We start from the raw sequence: 20,110 nt of genomic DNA, 5'->3' as shown, positions 1-20,110 counted from the left end.
TTTTATCTTTAGTAAAAATCCAATAAATAATTAAAAATTACTAATATTTTTATTATAATACATGCAAGGCATTCTGGAAACCAAAATCAGAATTGTTCTTCTCATCCCTAAAAAATTCCGCAAAAGACCAAGGGCTATTCTCCTAAATAAGGTGAGCAAGATTTGGTCTATAACATGATCTTTTGGATTACACTATGTAAATGAACATCAGCTTTCATCATTTGTGTCATCATTCATGTCATGCTGCTAAAGTAGGCAGGGATGAGTCTCCAGCCTCCTCGTGTATGATATAGCCACAAATCACTAACACTGACTCTGTAGTGACTTCTTCCTACTTTGAGAGTAGGCAGCAGTATATCATACATTTTAGGTAAAATTCCTCTTTCTGAGGCTTGATTTCTTGCCTGCAATGCAGAACTCTGCTCTGCAGTGACAGCACTTGCAGAATTCCAACTGACAGCAGTGGAAATTCTGTATGTGAAACAAGTGTAAAAATACACAATGAAGCACAGTAGTGTGAAAAAAAGAGAAGAAGCCAGGCCTCATTTTCTAATAAATAGATCTTTGGAAAGCATTTTCATAGCAACAGAGACTTGGTTATATTCTCATGTATCAAGGACTGCAGTGATTGATTTTATACAATAGGATAAGAAATACCCTTTGTGATTATGCAATTTGTGTATACTTGGCTGGATATATCCCTGACAATGTTAATCCTGTAAGTAATGTTTTACCCCTAACAAAACTGTTCATTTTTTTTACTTTTCAGCCAGAATCAGTATTCGATATATACACACACAGTGTAATTTTTATACCTGTAATTCAGAACAGTTCAGTAAAAAGGAAAAAATCTGAGAGTGATTTTTGTTTGTAACAGAAACAGAGTAAGAAAGCATTGCTTACAGCTTCACCTGGGAGACCTCTTGGTCCAACTTCCCCATCTTCTCCCTGTTTTTGTACAAAAGGAATAGAAGCTTTAGGAAAAAAAAGAACGTGTCATGACTGTATTTCCATTACATGCAGATTCACTCTAGATTTTACTGTGTAAATAGCAACTTACTCTGGATCCATCTTCACCAGGTAAGCCAGGAGGTCCCTGTGGGCCACGGTCTCCCTGTAGGACAAGGAACGTCATTAAAGTAATACATCTGTTGCTTGAAGCAATAATAGATGGAAAGGGAAATGAAAACAAATGTTTTAGCTGAAGTCTGATGTGTCAAAACAAGTCTTGACACAATGATACAAATCTGTAGGTTACAGTACTCAGTAAAGTCTTTTATTACATTAGTATAAAAACAAATTAACATTATTGGAACAATGAACTATTTGTGTTTGTAAAATTTCATTCCATAACTATTCTTGGCCCCAGAACATACACAAATTACTGCTACAAAAGGCAGTTACCCACATTTTCCTTTGTCTCAACAGCACGTTCCCCTTCCCCCTACGCAATGTATTAATGCAAGTAAAATAAGGCATGTGTACATGGGTCAGAAGTTAATATACCGATTGCTGGGCCCTGTAATATACACGGTGAAGTTCACTAACCACCTTTCAGAACCACACACCCTGACACCAGTCACTGAGAGCCTTGGGACTGATTTGTCTGAGGCTTTGGAAGGCAGCCAGACTTCCACACTTCCCCTCAGAGGTTAGGGCTTTTCAAGTCTATATGCAGAGCCTCAGTCAATTCTGGACCATATTTTTAGGATTTATTTTTCTTTCCCCATTTCTAAAGAGGACTAGTGTGCTACACAGCTCAAACACCACTGACTGACCTCTTTCTGGGCAGTGGGTTTTTAGACTGTGACTTCCTTCTGGCATTGGACAACAACCAAGTATTCATGCTGTTTTCCTTAATTTTATCAGTGCTGTGGATCCTAGCAGATATAAATGGAGTCACTTTTCAGTAGCTCTATTCTTTACTCTTTTAAAACTTCCTAGGGAATGTTAGGTAACTTGCTGTCATACCCCAGAGCTATCTAATATTAGGGATGTCCAGATTTTATTCTACTGCCTTTCTGTCCTCTATAACTTGGAGTTGCCATGGAAGAGAAAATGAAATTCTATGAACCGCACTTTCATACCTGTAAGACAAATCAATACATCGGTTTCTATATTTTGCTAAGTTTTGGAACTACTCAACATGATCTGCTGGTAAAGGATGAGTTTTTCTACATGCTAAATGACACTCCTGAAAGATGACATAGGACATGTGATCTGTGCTCTGGCTTCCAATTAATATCCAGGTGAAGGTTGACTTAACTTCCTATTATTATCAGCATTCTCAGTTCTTTTAATTCTTTCCTGCAAGCTTTCTGTTAAAGGCTGAATTTCATTTTCCTTAGACCTTTTCATTTAGTATATAACGCCTTGCTTTTATACTGGAGAAGGGTTATACATATTGTAAATCAAAAGTTCAAAGTCATAGATACTGATGTTAAAAGGAATATTACACCATATGGCCTAATCTGCCCAACATTGGAAGTCAGAGAATATCATCCAGTAACTCCTGTCTGACAACTTGCGTTTGACAGAGGCATAACCTCAGACAGACAAACACCTAATTTGGAACTCAGTTCAAATATGACTAATTCTGAAAGTAGTCCTAAAACTTCTACTCCAAAGTTAAGGGTTTTCAACATCAATTCTCTTACAGTTGAAACATAGCTACAGCAGAAAAAGTGGTTTTCTTGTCGTTCTTTCTGTGCTCTTTATTGCAACCCGAAGAGAACCAAATACCTGCATTATATGCTGTCAGTATATATGCACCCGAACAGCTACAGCTATCTGATCTGGCTTGGAGTGGAGCTGCTTTCAGAAAGATCATAGTCTGAACTTTTACAGGAGATTTCCTAGAAACACGAGAATGCTGTGATTTTTAAATACTGAAATAAAGAAACTATGAAAAGAAGTAATTATTTTCATTAGTATTCTGCAAATTTCAAACCAAACTTATTCTTCTATTTTAGTGGGGTTTTAAAAAATTGTTTAGGAAATGTAAAAAAACAGACTTTCAAGAAAAAAATTGTTTATGACATGGAAGGTCCCAGACAGGCAATTCTAGTATCCCAGGTTGGAAAGCAGACACATTCCCTGACTGAATTGATTTCTGCTCAGACTTCAAAGTGTGAAGTAGTGGCAAAGAGCTTAATGTCTATCCCCCTCTGGTGGTCACCTGCTGATCAAGCTGGATTTCAATTATGTCATGCGCTGATTGCTTTGTGCTCTTTAAGTAAAAGGGGATAATGAAAGATGATCAAGACATTTCTGTACGACACTAAAAGTTATTCTCCCATTGCAAACAGAACTCAAAAGCGTATCCTTAGATGCTATTATAAAGGACTATGTTATGGGCCAGTAGCCAACACAGTTGAGATTTTCTGGGAAGTGCAGCAACTGTGCTAACCCATTGAATGGTGACAGCTATAATTCCTTGGTCACCAAGCTTTAGCACATATGGGAATAGTTCTGTTGACATTCCCACTCACTTTCTTCTACAGTGTATTGCATTTACCAGGACAACAGTAAGGGAAGTGCATGCAGTAGAATATGCTGTTACTAGCATCTGTGTTAGGAATATATTTTGAAGCAGAAATCCCCTGCTGTGATTATTTCTACACATTGTAGGGAAAGATACAGTCTCATCCTATAGATTGGTATGACATAAGGAGCAAGTACATTAGTTGTTTTAAATATTACTTCAAGTTTTCCTAACTTATCTGACCTGACTCTGGTCTTTTAAGCTGCAGCTGTTGGAACGAGCCACACTAAACAATTCAGTTTGCAATTCAAATATATAAATGCACTTTTTGAGCAAGCTTCTCAGAAGGTTAAAATTTGTCACGCTCCTGATATAGAATCTTCATGCTGATTTCCTTTTCCTGTTACTATTTCCTTTAACAATCACTTTAAATCCAACAGGCAAATTCCTTAACTAAGAATTAAAGCAAAACCCAGCTGAAGTTGTGATCTGATTTCAGAAAATATATTGAAACCATTAACATATATATGAATTGTTGTCTCTTCATTAATACTGCTAAGACTTTTAATGAGGAATACATTACCTGACAATATAGATATTATTCTGAAAAGCTGACATTCTGTTTTAACTTTCCCCATAGTCCTTAGTGATATTCTTAATGAATACTGCATTATTTCTGTGACAGTATCAATTTGTTATTATATAAATATATATGTTTTTTCTTACCCTGTTACCTTTGTCACCAGGGAGGCCAGGAAGACCATCAAATCCTCTGTCACCCTAGGAAAGAAGAAATCACAGCTTTAATAAATGACTATTACATTCTGTATTACTCTGAATATGCCTTCCCTCTAAAAGTTAACTTCTACCCTTGGTTATACATATGCTTTTGTTATTGAATGAAACACATGGAAAGGAGCACATAGATCAAACTCACAAAATTTGCTTCTATGTGTTAAAGCAAGAGAAGATGCCATACCGTTTCACTGCACTGTAATTATGGTATTTATAAAAAGAAGTCCACATCGCAATGAAAAGCTTGATTGTAGCTGCACTTCGCAATTGCAAAACTGATTTTACTATTACTGATACTCTGCAACTAGAAACTGATTCAGAGGGATAGGAATCATGCCCCAAGAATCAAGTTACTTCAGGGTCAAACTGCTAGCTGTTACCATTAATTACCATACTTTAAACGGATGATTCATTTGCAGCTCTTGCATCTAACCCAGATATCTGAAACCTCAGTATTTTCACTTGAGAGAAGAATTTAGGGTTGGCCTGGAAGAAACTGTGGTACCTACATAAAATCTATCCAGCCCACACCAAGACTGAAATAAAGCCTCAAGTCTCATTATTTACCTTTGCACCAGGTTCTCCTGGCATTCCTCTGGCACCATCGGCTCCAGGACGTCCCTGAAAAAACCCAGAGGGGCAAACATTTGAAAATGCAGTGGAATCAGTTAATATTTGAATATATTTAAATAAAAACTATTTACCCAGAGCAGGATTGATCCATACAACTACCTACCCTTTTGCCAGCCTTTCCACTTGGACCAGGGGCACCTTGAACACCACGGGGACCCTGAGTGTAAAAAGTGTAATTCTTAGAATCAAGTTCAGTCAGCAAAAAGCTAGTTAAACATCTTACCTCAGAAACAAGGTAAGATTTTACACATGCAAAGCTGCAATTTTTTTTTGCAGGAAATATATTCTCATTTCCAAATTCCCATTAGTTTTAATAGAACACAGGCATCCAAACTGGCCTTAGCACGACCAATGTGAACACTAGTTTTCATGAGATGGCACTATACACAGCATAATTTGTCCTTTTAACATACAAGCTTACATTCTTCTCATGGTTTTGAAAATCTCAGTGCTGTGGTTTGAAAACCCTTCTTCCTCTCACGCCAAAATTACTTCAGTCACATAATAATTATTTGTTGAAAACTAGAGAGTGCTTATTTCAGATCCCTAACTCATACACAAACATGAGTTGAACTGCTGAACAGCTCACATTCTGTCTTAGCTTTACACAGCACAGTTTTAACTACAGGGAGACCAAATTACCCCAGACTGAAAAACCTAATTCTACTTTTCAAACACATGTAACTTTCACTGATGACTGTGTGGGCTTATGTTTCTGTGGAAGCTTTCTCATCTCTCATCCAAATGCAATGGTAAGGACTGAAAACAGCAATGGTAAGGACTAACCATCCAAAAATACTGAGTAGGAAGATAAAAAATACTAAAAATGCAAGGAAGCAAACTGGAAGACTGGCTCTTCAAAGCACTTTTTTGCTTAATTGTTTTATTTTTCTTCTGCAAATATCCATGTGGCGTTTTAAGACAGGCACTAAATAATGTAGAACGTAGAAATTCCATGGTACCACTTGAGATCTGGCAAAATCATTGTTCCAGAGACTCCTAGCACAATCTCTTTAAGAACCCCCTATTTTATGCTTAAACTGAAAGATTTCAATGTGTTTCAGTGCTCTTTAACATCACTGCACAGGAGCTGATATAATGGTAAGGTAAGTAAAGCACGCACTGATTCCTAAAGACTTATTCTTGCTATGTTATGTGTTTCTTGAAAATACCCTGTTAAATTACCAACTAAATTCAACCTCTCACACCTTATAAGATCACAGCCCAAGGTCATACAATTGCAGACTTGACATATGATTATTTAACAGAGAAGAGTCTAAAGTATTAAAACAGGTTTTCAATGGAGGACACTCTACATACGATAATTGCTCTTTTTGTGTATATACATACATTAAAACATATATAAAATATAAAGATTGTTACTTTCATATTTCAAAATGAACAATCAAGCTATTGCATTTAATTAGGATAGTATCGTAAAGGCTATTTTTCTTCAATTGCATGTGGAAAGCCTATCATTGATTTCTTCTAAGTGGTATGAATGCATTTTCTTAAACATGCTCAAACATAACAGGCAATATTGTTGTACCTGGGGACCTGGTTCACCACTTTCACCCTTAGCACCAGCTGCTCCAGGTCCACCCTTGACAAAAAAAGCAAAATAAATTGTTTAAATATACAAATAAACTTGTTGAATTAGTAAGTTTCTATTTCTATACATTACAGGGAGAAAAAACCAATCCCCTATTCATTAGGAGGTGTGAATTGACTATTTGAATCTACAATATACACTGATAAATCATTGTCCAGACACTGGGCCTAACTGCACCAAAAATCTTTCTATCACAAAGAAAATGCCCATTGATTTGAATGGGATCAAATGTAACCCTTTGTTCTACATTAACATTTGGGAGCTAAATATGAGCACAGGAAGAATGTAAGTAACGCAAAGAGAAGTGCATCTGCTGTAGGGAAGGCAAGAAAAATGAAAGCTACCTCTTTTTACCTTGATCTATTTCTGTGTTGTACAGAAAATAGAACTGAGTCTCAAAGTTCAATCCAAAGATCACTATAGTCAATGAAAAATATCCTGTCTAATCTTGTCATGAACTTCACTGATGTTTTAATGAAAGCCTTTCTGCATCTGGTGCTGAAGAAGTGGAAAATCTATATAACTGCACCTCTTTACTATCATTAAATGATACAGATTTTCAGAGTAAGTTTTACTCACAAACAGACCTAAACCAGATCTTCATCCAGAGTAAGATGCTGCACATGGAAATTAGGGCAGAACTAGTCAAAGGAAGTTTGTGTTTTCTTTGTAGTGGTCTCACAAAAATAGACAAAATGAAACAAAAAATCTCAACATGCTCACATAGAATAGAGGCACCGAGAAGGAACATACTGGAGTTTACTGTTACGGGCAAAATATTTTTTTGCATTTCTGACCTATGAAACAGGTCATAACTAAATTGTGTATTTAATATGAAACAAATATTGCAGACCTTGGAAAATTGATAATTCTTCTATATTCATAGCGACGATTCAAAGAAAGAAGCTGTCTCATGGCTTGCCTTAGTGCTGAGTCTAGCATCCTGGAGTGGAATGATTCCCACTGACCTTGCAGGTATTGAATCAAGTCCTAAGCAAACTGAAAATCAGATCCTGAGCTGGTACTGGCAGTGGAGAGAACAGTGGCTTTGGTAGGTGGTGACTGTCTGTTTGGGTTTCATGGATGTAAGCTCTGCTTTTAATTAATATAATTGATTAATATTTCTAGGTAGAAATTTTGTATGCCATGTTAATTAAGCAGGTGAACTCCAGACTCAATTGAAGTCAGACTTCGGCTTTGACACTGCTATGCTTAAGACTTCTAATAACTGATATGTCTCCAAATGTATTTTATTGGCTACTAAATTATTTTAACAAAACACAGTTCAGGTTGAGTAAAACCTCCAACTATTTCATTCTTAAAATAATCTGGGCACATAAATAATTCACAGACCAAAAATCTGTGCTTCTGGAACTGTAGGCCAAAAAGGTTGCCAGATCAAAGAGTTGGATTTCTAGAGCCTCCTGGTGGCTTAGAAGCAAAACAACCATTATTATTATCTGTTGAACTCTCCATGAAGGTCTTTGAAACATGAAAGTATGAGGCCAGCTTTATACTTCAGTTAAAGGTACACAATTCACTGTCAATATTATACCAGTCTTTACAAATTAATTCCTTGGTTACAGCAGTTCTGAATTTATTTTTTCTGTATAGTCTGAATGTTATCCTGCAGGTCTCTTGATCTAAATACACTGTTGGAAATAGTGTACTAGTTTGTTAAATAGACCCCACATATTTGACTGCTTGTAGGTATTGCATACCTAATCGTGATTAATCAGGAGTATGTGAGCCAAATTCTCTGCTTGGTAGCAACTATTTACTTTGGAATAGTTCCTCTAGAAAAGAATTGCTCTTGTATAAGTCCGCTTAAAAATTCAAGTCCAGTGATTTCAGTTTCTGGGGACCAAGTGAGATTCTGGTGGCATATTTACCTAAAAACTACCAGAAAACAGCAAATTTCACTTAGATAAGCAGACTGCATTCATGAGACTGGCCAGTTTGGAGTACAGCATAATCTGTAACAGATTTTTTTATGCTATATGAAGATGAGGCAGAATATTAACAAGCCAACAGAGATATCATGTAGCTTTCAAGAGTCATTGAAGAAAATGTTAAATTGCTAGGATTGTGGAAGAACATGATCCAGAATATTCCTTATGCTCACTAAAATATTCCTCCAAGGTACATAATTATCTTATTAACAAAGAAAACCCAGGGAGGCATAAAAGGGGTCACTGGAAGAAATAGCAGCAAGAGCCATTTAGGCAACCTTTAGTTGCATTGTGCTGCAATAATTACACACAAAGAGATGGACAGTAACCTGGCCAGTATTTTCTGTTGTTAATGGTAGGATGCTATACTCATGTTCATCTGCGTGCATCTCCCACTTTCAAACTAACAGACACTGTACGTTAATGAGGGTGAGAATAAGAGGGGAAAAAGAGGAGGTTGGAAAGGGAGAACTAAATTGTTAGTGTTCCGCTATGGGCTTTTGCTGAAGCATCATATTAAAGAAGGAAAGAAGTGCAAAAGAAGGGAAAGGAATCATATTTTTTATACTGTGGTCTCACCACTTCTAAGTTATGACCAAATCTTCACAGCTGGGATGAGTAGAAGGAAACTACTTTGGAAAAAAATGCTATTGCATTCTGAGGCAAGGAGAAAACGAGGTGGCCTCCAGCACCTTCTATTGCTTCTTCTATGTATGCTGTTGCAGTTGTGAGTGGCATATCTCTGCAGTCACTTTTTCCAACCAACAGGAACTTGCTTCATCCTTTTCTCTTGGTTAACCAGCAATCACTTGTTTTCATTTCTCATTTCTCCATAGCACAATTTTATTCTTGTCTGTGTTTTGCAACTAGATGCTTGTCTAATCCAATGAAAGATGCTAATGTCACTCTGTGTCCATCACCATAATGACAATATTTAAAAAAAAATTACAGCAGACAAAAATCAACATTTAAGAGGCCAAATATTTGCCAGCCTAGCTGTGCTATCACAGTAGACAAAGTAAGTTTCCAAATTAAGTGGATCTTTCAGATATAGATGGTGTACTAACTGTAGAAGTAAATTTCACTATACATCAGAGGATAAATAAAATCATCTGGGAGAAAGTTAGAAAAGACTAGTCTTCTACAAAGCTTATGATCTTGGCTTCAGCATTTGTTTTTATTTCATAGTACAGATGCTTTATAATAGCTTTTTGAAAGATGGTAAATGCTAAATTATGCTGTTTAGTGGACTATTGAGTCTGAAAAGTATTCATTACCTAAAAGAGGAAATTGCAATTGCCAGACTTATCAGGTGGTTCTGGCTTGCTGAGCTTCCTACCTGGTTTTATTCTTTCCTTGAGAGTATTGTCTTTTTAAAGTGTTTGTAGAGATTACAGAGGCAAACCTATTTGTGATCAAAAAGTTGTTTTGCATGTTAGCGTCAAAAGCTGTTGTGTTCCACGTACAGACTTTGTACAGATATTGAGCTTTTTCAACATCCACAGGGCCATTTTCCAAATTGTTTGGTATTAGCAGTCAAGCCAAATTCAGGACTGAAGTAAAAAAGTACAATTCTTTTAGAAACCTGCATGGCTTTTATTGGTTTATAGGAATGACTCTTAAGAACTTTCCAGATTCAGCTTAAATAGTGAACCAAGGTAATTCTACACACTCTTGCTTTAATATCTCCTCTGTTGAGTTTCATATTTATCAAAAGAAATTTTATAAATATTATTACAGCGATGACTGAATGTAAAGGTGTACATAATTATTTATGTAAAAGTATTGACTAGTTTTGTAAGTCTACCAGTGTGCTCTACCAAAACATGCAAAAATCTACAATAAAAACTGATTTAGTACTCAGGTTGCATTGTAGACCTTGAATAAGAATAAAAACTGTGGTTTTAATTATATCAGTATCTTTTCAAATAAAGTAAGTACAAATACAGAGGTGTACGCAAGGCCAGAATGAGATCTGTGGACTTGAGTTACTGTGTGCTTAAGCCTGTGCCGCTGCTTCGTTTACGTACCACAGGACCTGGTCTTCCAGTGAGCCCCATGGGACCAGGGGGACCTCTCATAGCAATCTGAGAAAACATAGAACAGTACAACAGATATCAAGAAAAAGGTGCCAGCCAGCATAAAAATTCTATATTAATACATTTTCATAATCAATTAATGAATATCCCCCCACATTGACTCAGTTGTCAATAAGGATAACTACTGTGATGAGATGATGCTTAGAGCTCTTTACTTCACATCCTGCATGACCTAAAATGGAAATTTTTTTTGAGCTGTACCCTAGTGGCAGTTTTATTTGCAGGCTTCTTGTGCTCACCCTAGCTTGCTGTAGAATAGCTTGTGCTTGAGCCTCCTGAGCTGAGATTGTTGGGCCCTTCTCACCATCTCCACCAAAGCGGAACTGCAAGTATCAAAACAAGAAAAAGATTCAGAATTTATCAAATTAAACCCATATTTGTTATTTGCTGCAACTGTGTAAACCACTTGAAAGACACAGGGTCTCAGTCTTTAGTTCATTCCACTGACTTCAGAAGACTGCTGCATTGAGGCTGCTGGATCCAGCGTGAATATTAAGTCATGGTAAGTTTAGAAGCCAAGTGCAAATCTTACCTTCTAGGAGCAAAATTCATAAGATTTTGGCTTTCATTTTGTTTACTTGTTTGTTTGTTTCAAAATGAGGCCAAAATGGACTCTAATTATCTGCACAACCCCATTAAAAACATGTATCAAGATTAATGAATTCTCTGTAAATTGGTAGCTACCCACAGAAAAATACCATTCAATTTAAGAAAGACTTCAATTTGAAAAGTGTTTGGTATCTAAAATGAAACAGTTTCGTGTCATCTCTGACAATTTCAAAATAAATTACAGAATAAAATTTAAGTACTCATGCCTGCACTGCTGGACTTTTATTCCTCATGAAACTGCTCACAGAAGCTTCCCAGTGTTGCAGAGACACTAAGCTGCAACAAGAAGTATGGCTTTCTAAAGGTATGGCATAGGCCTGGATATCAGGGCCATGAATCTTTCATTGCCCTCAACAGTTTGTCCAGTTTGCCTACACCCAGAGTTGGCATGGTAACTGAGGTCTCTCTCCTGCAGTCATATTATTATCAGAATGGAAGAAATTTTTTGGAAAGTGATGGAAAACTTGCTGCTTTAAGCCCCACAAATAAGCACCTGAGTTCTCTAAAATGAGAAGAGAACTACCAAGCTTTCTGTCATTTGAAAGGAGGCCAGGTGCTTTGTGGGGATGCACATAATGGGAATCAACTACATTTTTCAAAATATTTTTCCAAGCAAAAATACCTAAAAGAAAAAGAAAAGAAGTCTGGATTGTGGTTAAAATACTAGGCTAGAATCTGGGAGACCTGAAGCCAATTTACTACTTCTTGAGAAATTTCTGGTTTGACTTTGTAAACCTCTTGTGGTGAGACTCATTAACATCTAAAAATAAAGCTCGTGAGATTTTTCGAAGTGACTGATAGGTTAAGTATTAGTCCACATGTACTAACTTTAATGGAACAAACTGATGAAAGACAAATTTTCCTCTGCTGGCACAGCAATCACAGATGGAAGAATGATTTGGGAATAATTTCCCCGAGGAGCAGTGGCATTTTTCCATCAACTAATTATTGGTAAGCGAATATTTCTGTTATACAGCCAGCTGTGATAACAGAATTTGGTGCAAGGATGAGGTCAAAAAAATTAGCTTATTTTGTTAAACGTCCATTGATCATTTCATAAATAGAAAAGAAACCACAAAATCATCCTTTCCTTATAGATACTGATGGAGCCCTGCCTCCTGTATCAGAACTGCAGCAACTACAGTTCTGGTATTTTTTTTACTTAGTTTGCTTTACTTAGCAAAAATTCTGCCCCTTCATTTACAGTTGTTTTATCAATTCTCTGGGATGGTAGTACTCATCAGATATTTCATATACACTTAGGAATAATGAATTCCATGCACATAGTACTTTTCACACCACAAAGCTGCAAGATACTTCAACAGCTTTGGGCTTATTTCTCCACCTGCTAAAACAGATGGTGTTTTGCTTTGACTCCAGTGGGAGCAGAGCTGGCTACGTGCATATATTTCTATTCAAAGGATGCACTGACTCTTCAAAGAGGACACTGAAGTCCATTTTTTTAGCATGGAATGCTTAAAATTATCCATGTCAAAGAGACTTGAAAGCACACATTTCTGTTGGGAATACATGGCCTCTGTGCAACAGCAAACTCCTTGTTTAGGACACATAATAGAAAATAATAGTTACAGTTGAAAATATAAGGAGCATTTCAGAGTGTAATACATTCCTGTAGGTTCCAATCTGGCAGTCATGCAGGAGCTAAAGTGTATGTTTGTTTGAAGAAAAAAAAAGGTACCATACGATATTATATGCTTACACCATACAAGAAACTCCGTATCATCTCTCATTCCAAAGACAAAATCAGATGAAAAAAGAGAACATCTTTACATTTCTTGAAATAAACTTCCTCTTTTGAAGGCTGGTTACCCTGTAATCATAATACAACTTACCGGCAACATTAACATGGTACCTGGGGGACCTGCTAAACCATCAGCACCAGGGAGACCTGGGCGACCAGGTGGACCCTAAGAGAATGAAGGCATGAGAACAAAAGCATAGTTATATAAGCCAAGCCTTTTAAATCACTCACACACACTTACAGTTGTATTCGTGACACACTTATGGAACCATACAATCAAAAAAGCATAGGATGGTTTGGGTTAGAAGGGACCTTAGAGATCATCTAGTTCCATCCCCCCTGCCATGGGCAGGGACACCTTCAACTACACCAGGTTGCTCTAAGCCCCATCCAGCCTGGCCTTGAGCACTGCCAGGGATGGGGCATCCACAGCTTCTCTGGGCAACCTGTGCCAGTGCCTCACCACCCTTGTAGTGAAGAATTTCTTCCTAATATCTAATCTAAATCTACCCTCTTTCAGTTTAAAGCCATTACCCCTTATCACTTCTTGCCCTTGAATGAAGTCCCTCTCCATCTTTCTTGTAGGGCCCCTTTAGGCACTGGAAGGCTGCTATAAGGTCTCCCTGGAGCCCTCTCTTCTCTAGGCTGAACAACACATCTCTCTCAGCTTGTCTTCATAGGAGAGGTTCTCCAGCCTTCTGACCCTCTTTGTGGCTCTCCTCTGGCCCTGCTCCAGCAGGTCCCTGCCCTTCTTATGTTGGGGGCCCCAGAGCTGAACACAGTACTCCAGGTAGGGTCTCACAAGAGCAAAGTAGAGAGGAAGAATCAACTCCCTTTCCCTGCTGGTCACACTTCTTTTGATGCAGCCCAGGACATGGTCGGCTTTCAGGGCTGCAAGCGCACACTGCTGGGTCATGTTGAGCTTCTTGTCAACCAGCACCCCAAAGTCTTTCTCCTCAGGGCTGCTCTCAATCCATTCTTCACCCAGCCTGTATTTGTGCTTGGGATAGCCCTGACCCACATGCAGGACTCTGCACTTGGCCTTGTTGAACTTCATGAGGTTTGCACAGGCCCGCCTCTCAAGTCTGTCAAAGTCCCTCTAGATGGCACCCCTTCCCTCCAGCGTTTCAACTGCACTGCACAGCTTGGTGTTGTCAGCAAACTTCCTGAAAGTGCGCTTGATCCCACTGTCCATGTCATTGACAAAGATGTTAAACAGCAGTAGTCCCAGTACTGACCCAAGGAACACCACTTGCCACTGATCTCCACTTGGACATTGAGTCATTGACCACAACTCTTTGAGTGCAACCATCCTACCGATTTCTTATCCACCAAGTGGTCCATCTACCAGATCCATGCCTCTCTAATTCAGAGACAAGGATGTCATACGGAACAGTGTCAAATGCTTCGCACAAGTCCAGAGAGATGACTTGGAGGTTTGATATTCTTTTTGCAAATGATTTGGGAATGTTATTCATGATTAGTGAGGTAATTAAAGAAATGAGTTTGGAGAAGACATTCAGCAATAAAGAAGAAAGCTATTCCCTTTAACTATTTTATGTACAAATTATATTTGAAACAGGAATATAGAGTACCTAATTACAGAGGCTTTGCTCATGATATCAGAGATTGGGCTAAGCTCAGATTTGCATTGTGTTCCTGTGTTTGCTTTATTTGTTATAGAGAACTAACATTGGTGATTCTTTTTAAGTGCTTTGAATAGGCTTAATTTTCAAAGGCTACATATGTTCTGCAGCTATGACTTGAATTCTGTTTTTTATGAAATCTAATTCTCTGTGACAGTTTAAAAAGAGATAAACTTTTTATGTAAGGTGGAGTTGAGGAAATGTACCAATGTGTGTATATGATGCCTGTGATTATTGATCCAACACGCTGTTGTGACAACAGCAGATTTATAATTGCACCTTTCCTCCCAGCAATTTGCATGTTGCATTTTTACTAGTTGAAGCTGTCAAAGGCAGGACGGACCTGCATCGGGAGTGCTCACTTGCCTGGTGCATGTCTGCCAAACAAAGTACTCATTCACCAGTACAACACTCTGCAGGGTTGCAATGACAGACCAACAAACACCAAACTGTCTTAACTGGTTCCTTCTGCTGCTCAGGAGTTGAAAAAAACAATGGGAAAGCTGACCTGAAAAATTTTGGTGTTTTTTCCTCTCTTCAAGAACTAAGATCAGTAGTCTTTTACTGAGTCTGTTTGACCTCTTTTTTCAAAAAAGCCTGAAGCATCAGAAAATAACTCCCTACTAAAAACACACTACAGATAAACCCTACCCAATTAATAATTCACATGTAAAATATCAAATAAAATGTTGTAGTTGTTAAAAAAAAACCCACAACATTATGCATCCAGGCAATTTTGAGTATAGGGTTAAAAAAATAAAAAAAAAATTAATTAAATGCACTTGCAAGGCACCCAAAGTATCTTAACTCTGATCTGCAGTGACTTTACACCATGTGATTATGAGTCTTTGCGAAGATTAGAACTGGAAGAGTAGATCAGAAGATGAAGATTAGACTACTGAAGACAAAACCGAAGATTAGATTACTTTTTCAGTTTCTTCTTCCATTGCACTATTTTATATGAGTGAAATTCATCCTTACAGTAAGTAAATGTGAGACCACTTATGGTCCTCTCCAGAAGGGTATGTTCCTTCATTGCTCAGTTGTCTTATACCCATTATTATAATTAGAATGATATAATAATTAAGTACAAAAGCTGAAGGACCAAAGGCAACTGCATAAAGTCGTGGATTTCTCAACTAATTGTTCTGTAGTTCTCTGCTTAAACATTCTCAATTATTGTAGGTATTAATGGAGGATTTTTTAAATTAAGCAATGTGCTTTTCTTGAGTGGTAATTCTTCCAGAATGTTACTTTTCTAAATCTTTTAGCTAAGAAGAGAAGCAGTCAGAATAGTTACAGCAAGAACTAGAGCCTTTATTCATACACACTGATTGTTGTTTAAGTAAGAAACCAAACCTGTCCCCATATGTTTAAAATTTAGACAGAAATGTTATTTCATTAAGATGGAATCTGACAGCAGGATCTGGTTGCAGAAATACTTATTGTCCTCATGAGTTTTGTAACTAATATCTACAATTATTTATTTGTGTAATGTGTCCTTTTTTAAAATAAAACATTAAGTCTGTTTCATTACAGGCACATGATGCATTTAGTCAAGATTTTCCTTATGATGAATTCAGCAAACAGTTAAAAAACTGAGTACCATCTGTAGTTATTCCATTACAATGTGTTAAAATTCCCATTTTTTAAGTTTCAATTCCAAAATATGTTATTTAGTTAACCTACAGGAAAAAAATATGAAAGAAGTGTGCATACTGACTTACTACCAAGCTGAAGCACTGTTAGGATTTTAATGTTATCATTATTCATTGGAGTGAAAGCATCTTCTCAGCATCTCCTCTACACAAATACAGCATGAACGTGCTAGACATATCAGTAAACTATCACTCATAAAACTCAGGAAAGTTTTTTTGGTAGCATATTTTCCTGAAATATATTTATTTAGGCTGTTCAAAACCTGTGTTGTTTCAGTAAGAAAAGACTAAAATAATATCTTCAATTTCAGTTATATTCATGTCTGGATAGGGTTCTCATGCAATATGTTATTTAATATGGCCAATAAATTCAGACTAGATCATCTAAATATTATCCATCACTTTCAGTATTTCCATGTATTTTGATACTGCAGAGTTTGTTTTTCCCTGTATCTCTACATGTTATAGCTGAGGTCATACTGATTTTTTAAAAACTCATTCAAATGCATATGAAATGTTTGTACCTATTGCTTTATTATATTTTAAAATAATTCACATAAAACTGGAAAATTATAGACAAATAGGAACTTAACTTTTTCCCTGTATTTACAGTACATATTTCTACCACTAAGGAAATGTTTGTCCAGGTTCTCAGTTGGTTTGCTCAGCTAAGTAAATCAGCCTTGGTTCCACTGAATTTTCTTAACCTGTATGTATATATTTCAGATCAGGATCTAACCCACTTACTCTTGTAGCAATTAGAGCAAGACATACCATCAATACCCAGGATAATCTGTTGACTTACCCTTTCACCAGGGTCACCTGGAGGACCAACAGGACCTTGTAGACCTGGGGGACCTGTAAGACCCTATGGAAAATTAATGACATTGTTATGCTGAACACTTGCAGCATTTTTGAACTAATTTTTCTCCTGAAAATTAGGTTGAACATGTATTTGGATAAAATAATTTATAAAGCAGCATATTTATTTTTTTTACATGGATTTATAGTCAACATTCAAAAGTTTGATTTTCATGTGTGCTCAGCTTGTAGCATACTGTCATTGAAAATGCTGGAGATGATCCTTTTTTATTCCCTTGTAAAAATGCTAAGCCAAATATACTATTTAGGAGTTATAATAAGACCAACACTAATTGTGTTAACTCATAAATACCAAACACAGCGGATAAATCAAATACAATAAAAGGAAATTGTTATTCTACTTACAGCAGGTCCTCTTGGTCCCGGTGGTCCTTCAATGAGCATACCCTAGGGGGGATGAAACAAGATACTAAAGTTATTGTGTCTTGGAGGAAAATATAAAACATCTTTTTAGCTGAACTACTAAAGTTAACGTTTCTTGGTGTTTTGATAAACTTTTATGGCGATCTTCTCTCCAGTTACTAGAATTAGAATCTGAATTGTGTCATTTTAAAAGTAAGACTTATAGGCTGAAGGGATCTCAGTACCTGATTCAAAATAACATATTTTTTTTTTTAGATTTTAATTAATGCTATTGAAGAATTTGATGTGAATAACTCTGGCCATTTCTATTTTGTGGGTCCTATAGCACCTCCTAGCTCCTTTTCTTGAGTGCAGATGCTAGTCCAAATTCTAGTGCAGGGTAAGACCTACAAATATATGGTTCTCACTTGTACTTGACTTTCCATAGGTAGGAGGACTGGACAAACAAGCTCAAAGCTAGCTGTAGCGAACTCCAACAATGCTGGAGATTGGCAGTGGATACCTCTTCAGTATTATGGATGTAAACTAAATGTATCTTGCAATGGTTTAAAAAAAACACGCATTTTATGAGCTAACACACTCTGAGCTTCTTCACAGATCATGACGGAGAGGTCACAATCTTGACTTGTAATTTGCTCATTATTGTAGTGCTTTAACTTTGGTGATCAGTAACTTAACCAAATGCTGATACTGGGATAGGAACATAGAATTAAGAAGGACCTTCTGAATCACAGAATCCAGACATTTGGTTTTTAGGTAACAATCACACAACATAGTATTTTATCAGGCTTCAACTTAAGCGAATTTTTCCCTTGATATTTCTGTACCTAAATTTCTATGAAATAAAAACCACATTAAATTTTAATTTCTGTTTGTCACACACGTATTTGAAAGCTGTCCTTGAAAATTCTAGAAGAGTAAAGCACACTGGCATTCAAGTTCTGCTAGACAGTATAAAATGATTATTTATGTATAATCTATGTCTTTTTAAAAATTCAATTACATTTTAGTTTCTAACCATCAAACATGATGCTACAGTATAACTTTGTTCTACTATAAAAGCCGTTTGGTTACTATACTACTATTTAAAGATGAAAAAAATTCTGTAAGCTACTGACCCATTATCATGCTTATGACTAAGTTGTAACCTCTGAAGAAAGTATTTAGTTAAACTTCTCAGTAGCTTGATTGCACCAGCCCAGGTTTAAACATACAAGCATTTATTTAACCTTTCAGACAGACCTCCTTGCCTTGCTGAAACGTGTAGTTACAGAATTACCTGCGCCTAAGCTGGAAGCTATCTCTGTAGGTCTGTCCAAACTGTAGTAACTAAATGGCCTGAAGAGCAGATTTCTTCTCTGTTTTCCTCTGTGCAAGATTCTCCTCGTTTTAAGGAACATGGGGTTAGTGCTTTGTGTAACTGGAAGAGAAGGCTGAACAGGCTACTGTCTGTTACCACTGTTATGCTGTCCACACTGCAGGTGATTGCTTCAAAGATCGTGGACAAGGTTATTGCCATCCTATCATGAACAACACAGTTTGATCATGATGTACCAACAGTGTACCTATGTTATATAGTACTAAAGAAAAACTCACCCACATATGTACTTACAGGTTCAATCACAGCTGGTTCCCCCTTTTGGCCTTTTTCTCCGTAAGCCCCATGTCCAGTCACCTGGCCAGTAAAAACAGCCCCCAAAATGAAAATAAGTAGAAGGCCTAAAGACCTGGTACAATAAAGAACTGCAGCAACCTGTAACTGAAAGCTAAAGCTGGAACTGATCTGTGCTATGAGAAATAAACAAACTATATCAATCAAAAATATTTAATACCTGAGAAATGGAAAGTGCAAAATATGCATACATATTTGTCAAATTATTGGATATTGTCAATTTGTTCGTTTCCAACGAGATGCAATAGTTTGCAGGACATGGTTTGCATTAGGACTTTGGATTTAGAATCTAAAACTTCTGTGTGCAAGTCACAAAGTTGTTTCTTTTCTTATTTGAATGGACATATTCTTGGCAATTAACAATGATTCTTCATGGCTTTCTGAGTTAAACAAGCCTAAAGTAAGCTGGAAAGAAAGATCCCTTGGTCCCATATAGACAGTACCCTTCACGTTCCTAATTCATTGGATGTCCACAACACCTAAATTAGTCTGAGAAGAGTCTGTGACTTCATGGTATAAATGGGAAAGGAGCTAAGTGACACTGTAGACATTAAATAATATTTCATGGACAGCCAGTTAGGCCTCCTAACTACATGAATTAGCATTAACTACAACATTATTTTTGGATCAGTTCTATGGGAAGGTTTGCGTTCAGGATTAAGATAACAGAAGTGTCTAAACCAATAGGTCAGTAACACATGCTAATGGCAGAACACAGATTCAAGTTTCAAACAAAGAATTATTTTTTTTTTGTCAAATTTTGAGATACTTATTTCTCTTCAGAAGTACCTCTCTTGATTGCAAACATAACCACTAGAAATTAAATTCAGCTCTGATAAAATGAAAATTTGAAATGCTTTTTTTTATTTCAGTCGAGTGATTCCACATTAACACTAAAATAGCTACGGATCTGGAAATGTTAAGGATAATGTTACAGTACTTC

At 36.8% G+C, this 20,110-nt stretch overlaps 1 protein-coding gene across 4 annotated transcripts in view; it reads right to left on the bottom strand.

The window, feature by feature from the left end:
* COL11A1 (collagen type XI alpha 1 chain) overlaps positions 1-20,110 on the bottom strand; it is a 160,305-nt gene that overhangs the window by 83,921 nt on the left and 56,274 nt on the right. For all 4 annotated transcript variants that reach the window (XM_014287417.3, XM_027798171.2, XM_027798170.2 and 1 more), the window contains 12 exons: positions 19,108-19,170; positions 17,478-17,519; positions 17,056-17,118; positions 13,038-13,112; positions 10,815-10,898; positions 10,507-10,563; positions 6,462-6,515; positions 5,016-5,069; positions 4,847-4,900; positions 4,211-4,264; positions 1,061-1,114; positions 904-948 (listed from right to left, as the gene is read on the bottom strand). In XM_014287417.3, coding sequence (XP_014142892.2) covers positions 904-948; positions 1,061-1,114; positions 4,211-4,264; positions 4,847-4,900; positions 5,016-5,069; positions 6,462-6,515; positions 10,507-10,563; positions 10,815-10,898; positions 13,038-13,112; positions 17,056-17,118; positions 17,478-17,519; positions 19,108-19,170 — 699 coding nt within the window. The remainder of the gene's footprint in view (positions 1-903; positions 949-1,060; positions 1,115-4,210; positions 4,265-4,846; positions 4,901-5,015; positions 5,070-6,461; positions 6,516-10,506; positions 10,564-10,814; positions 10,899-13,037; positions 13,113-17,055; positions 17,119-17,477; positions 17,520-19,107; positions 19,171-20,110) is intronic.

This window comes from Falco cherrug, chromosome 12 (genome assembly GCF_023634085.1).
Source record: "Falco cherrug isolate bFalChe1 chromosome 12, bFalChe1.pri, whole genome shotgun sequence".
Classification (NCBI taxonomy): Eukaryota; Metazoa; Chordata; class Aves; order Falconiformes; family Falconidae; genus Falco; species Falco cherrug.
Note: the sequence above shows the minus strand (reverse complement) of the source record. Positions and strands in the feature narration are given on the sequence as shown.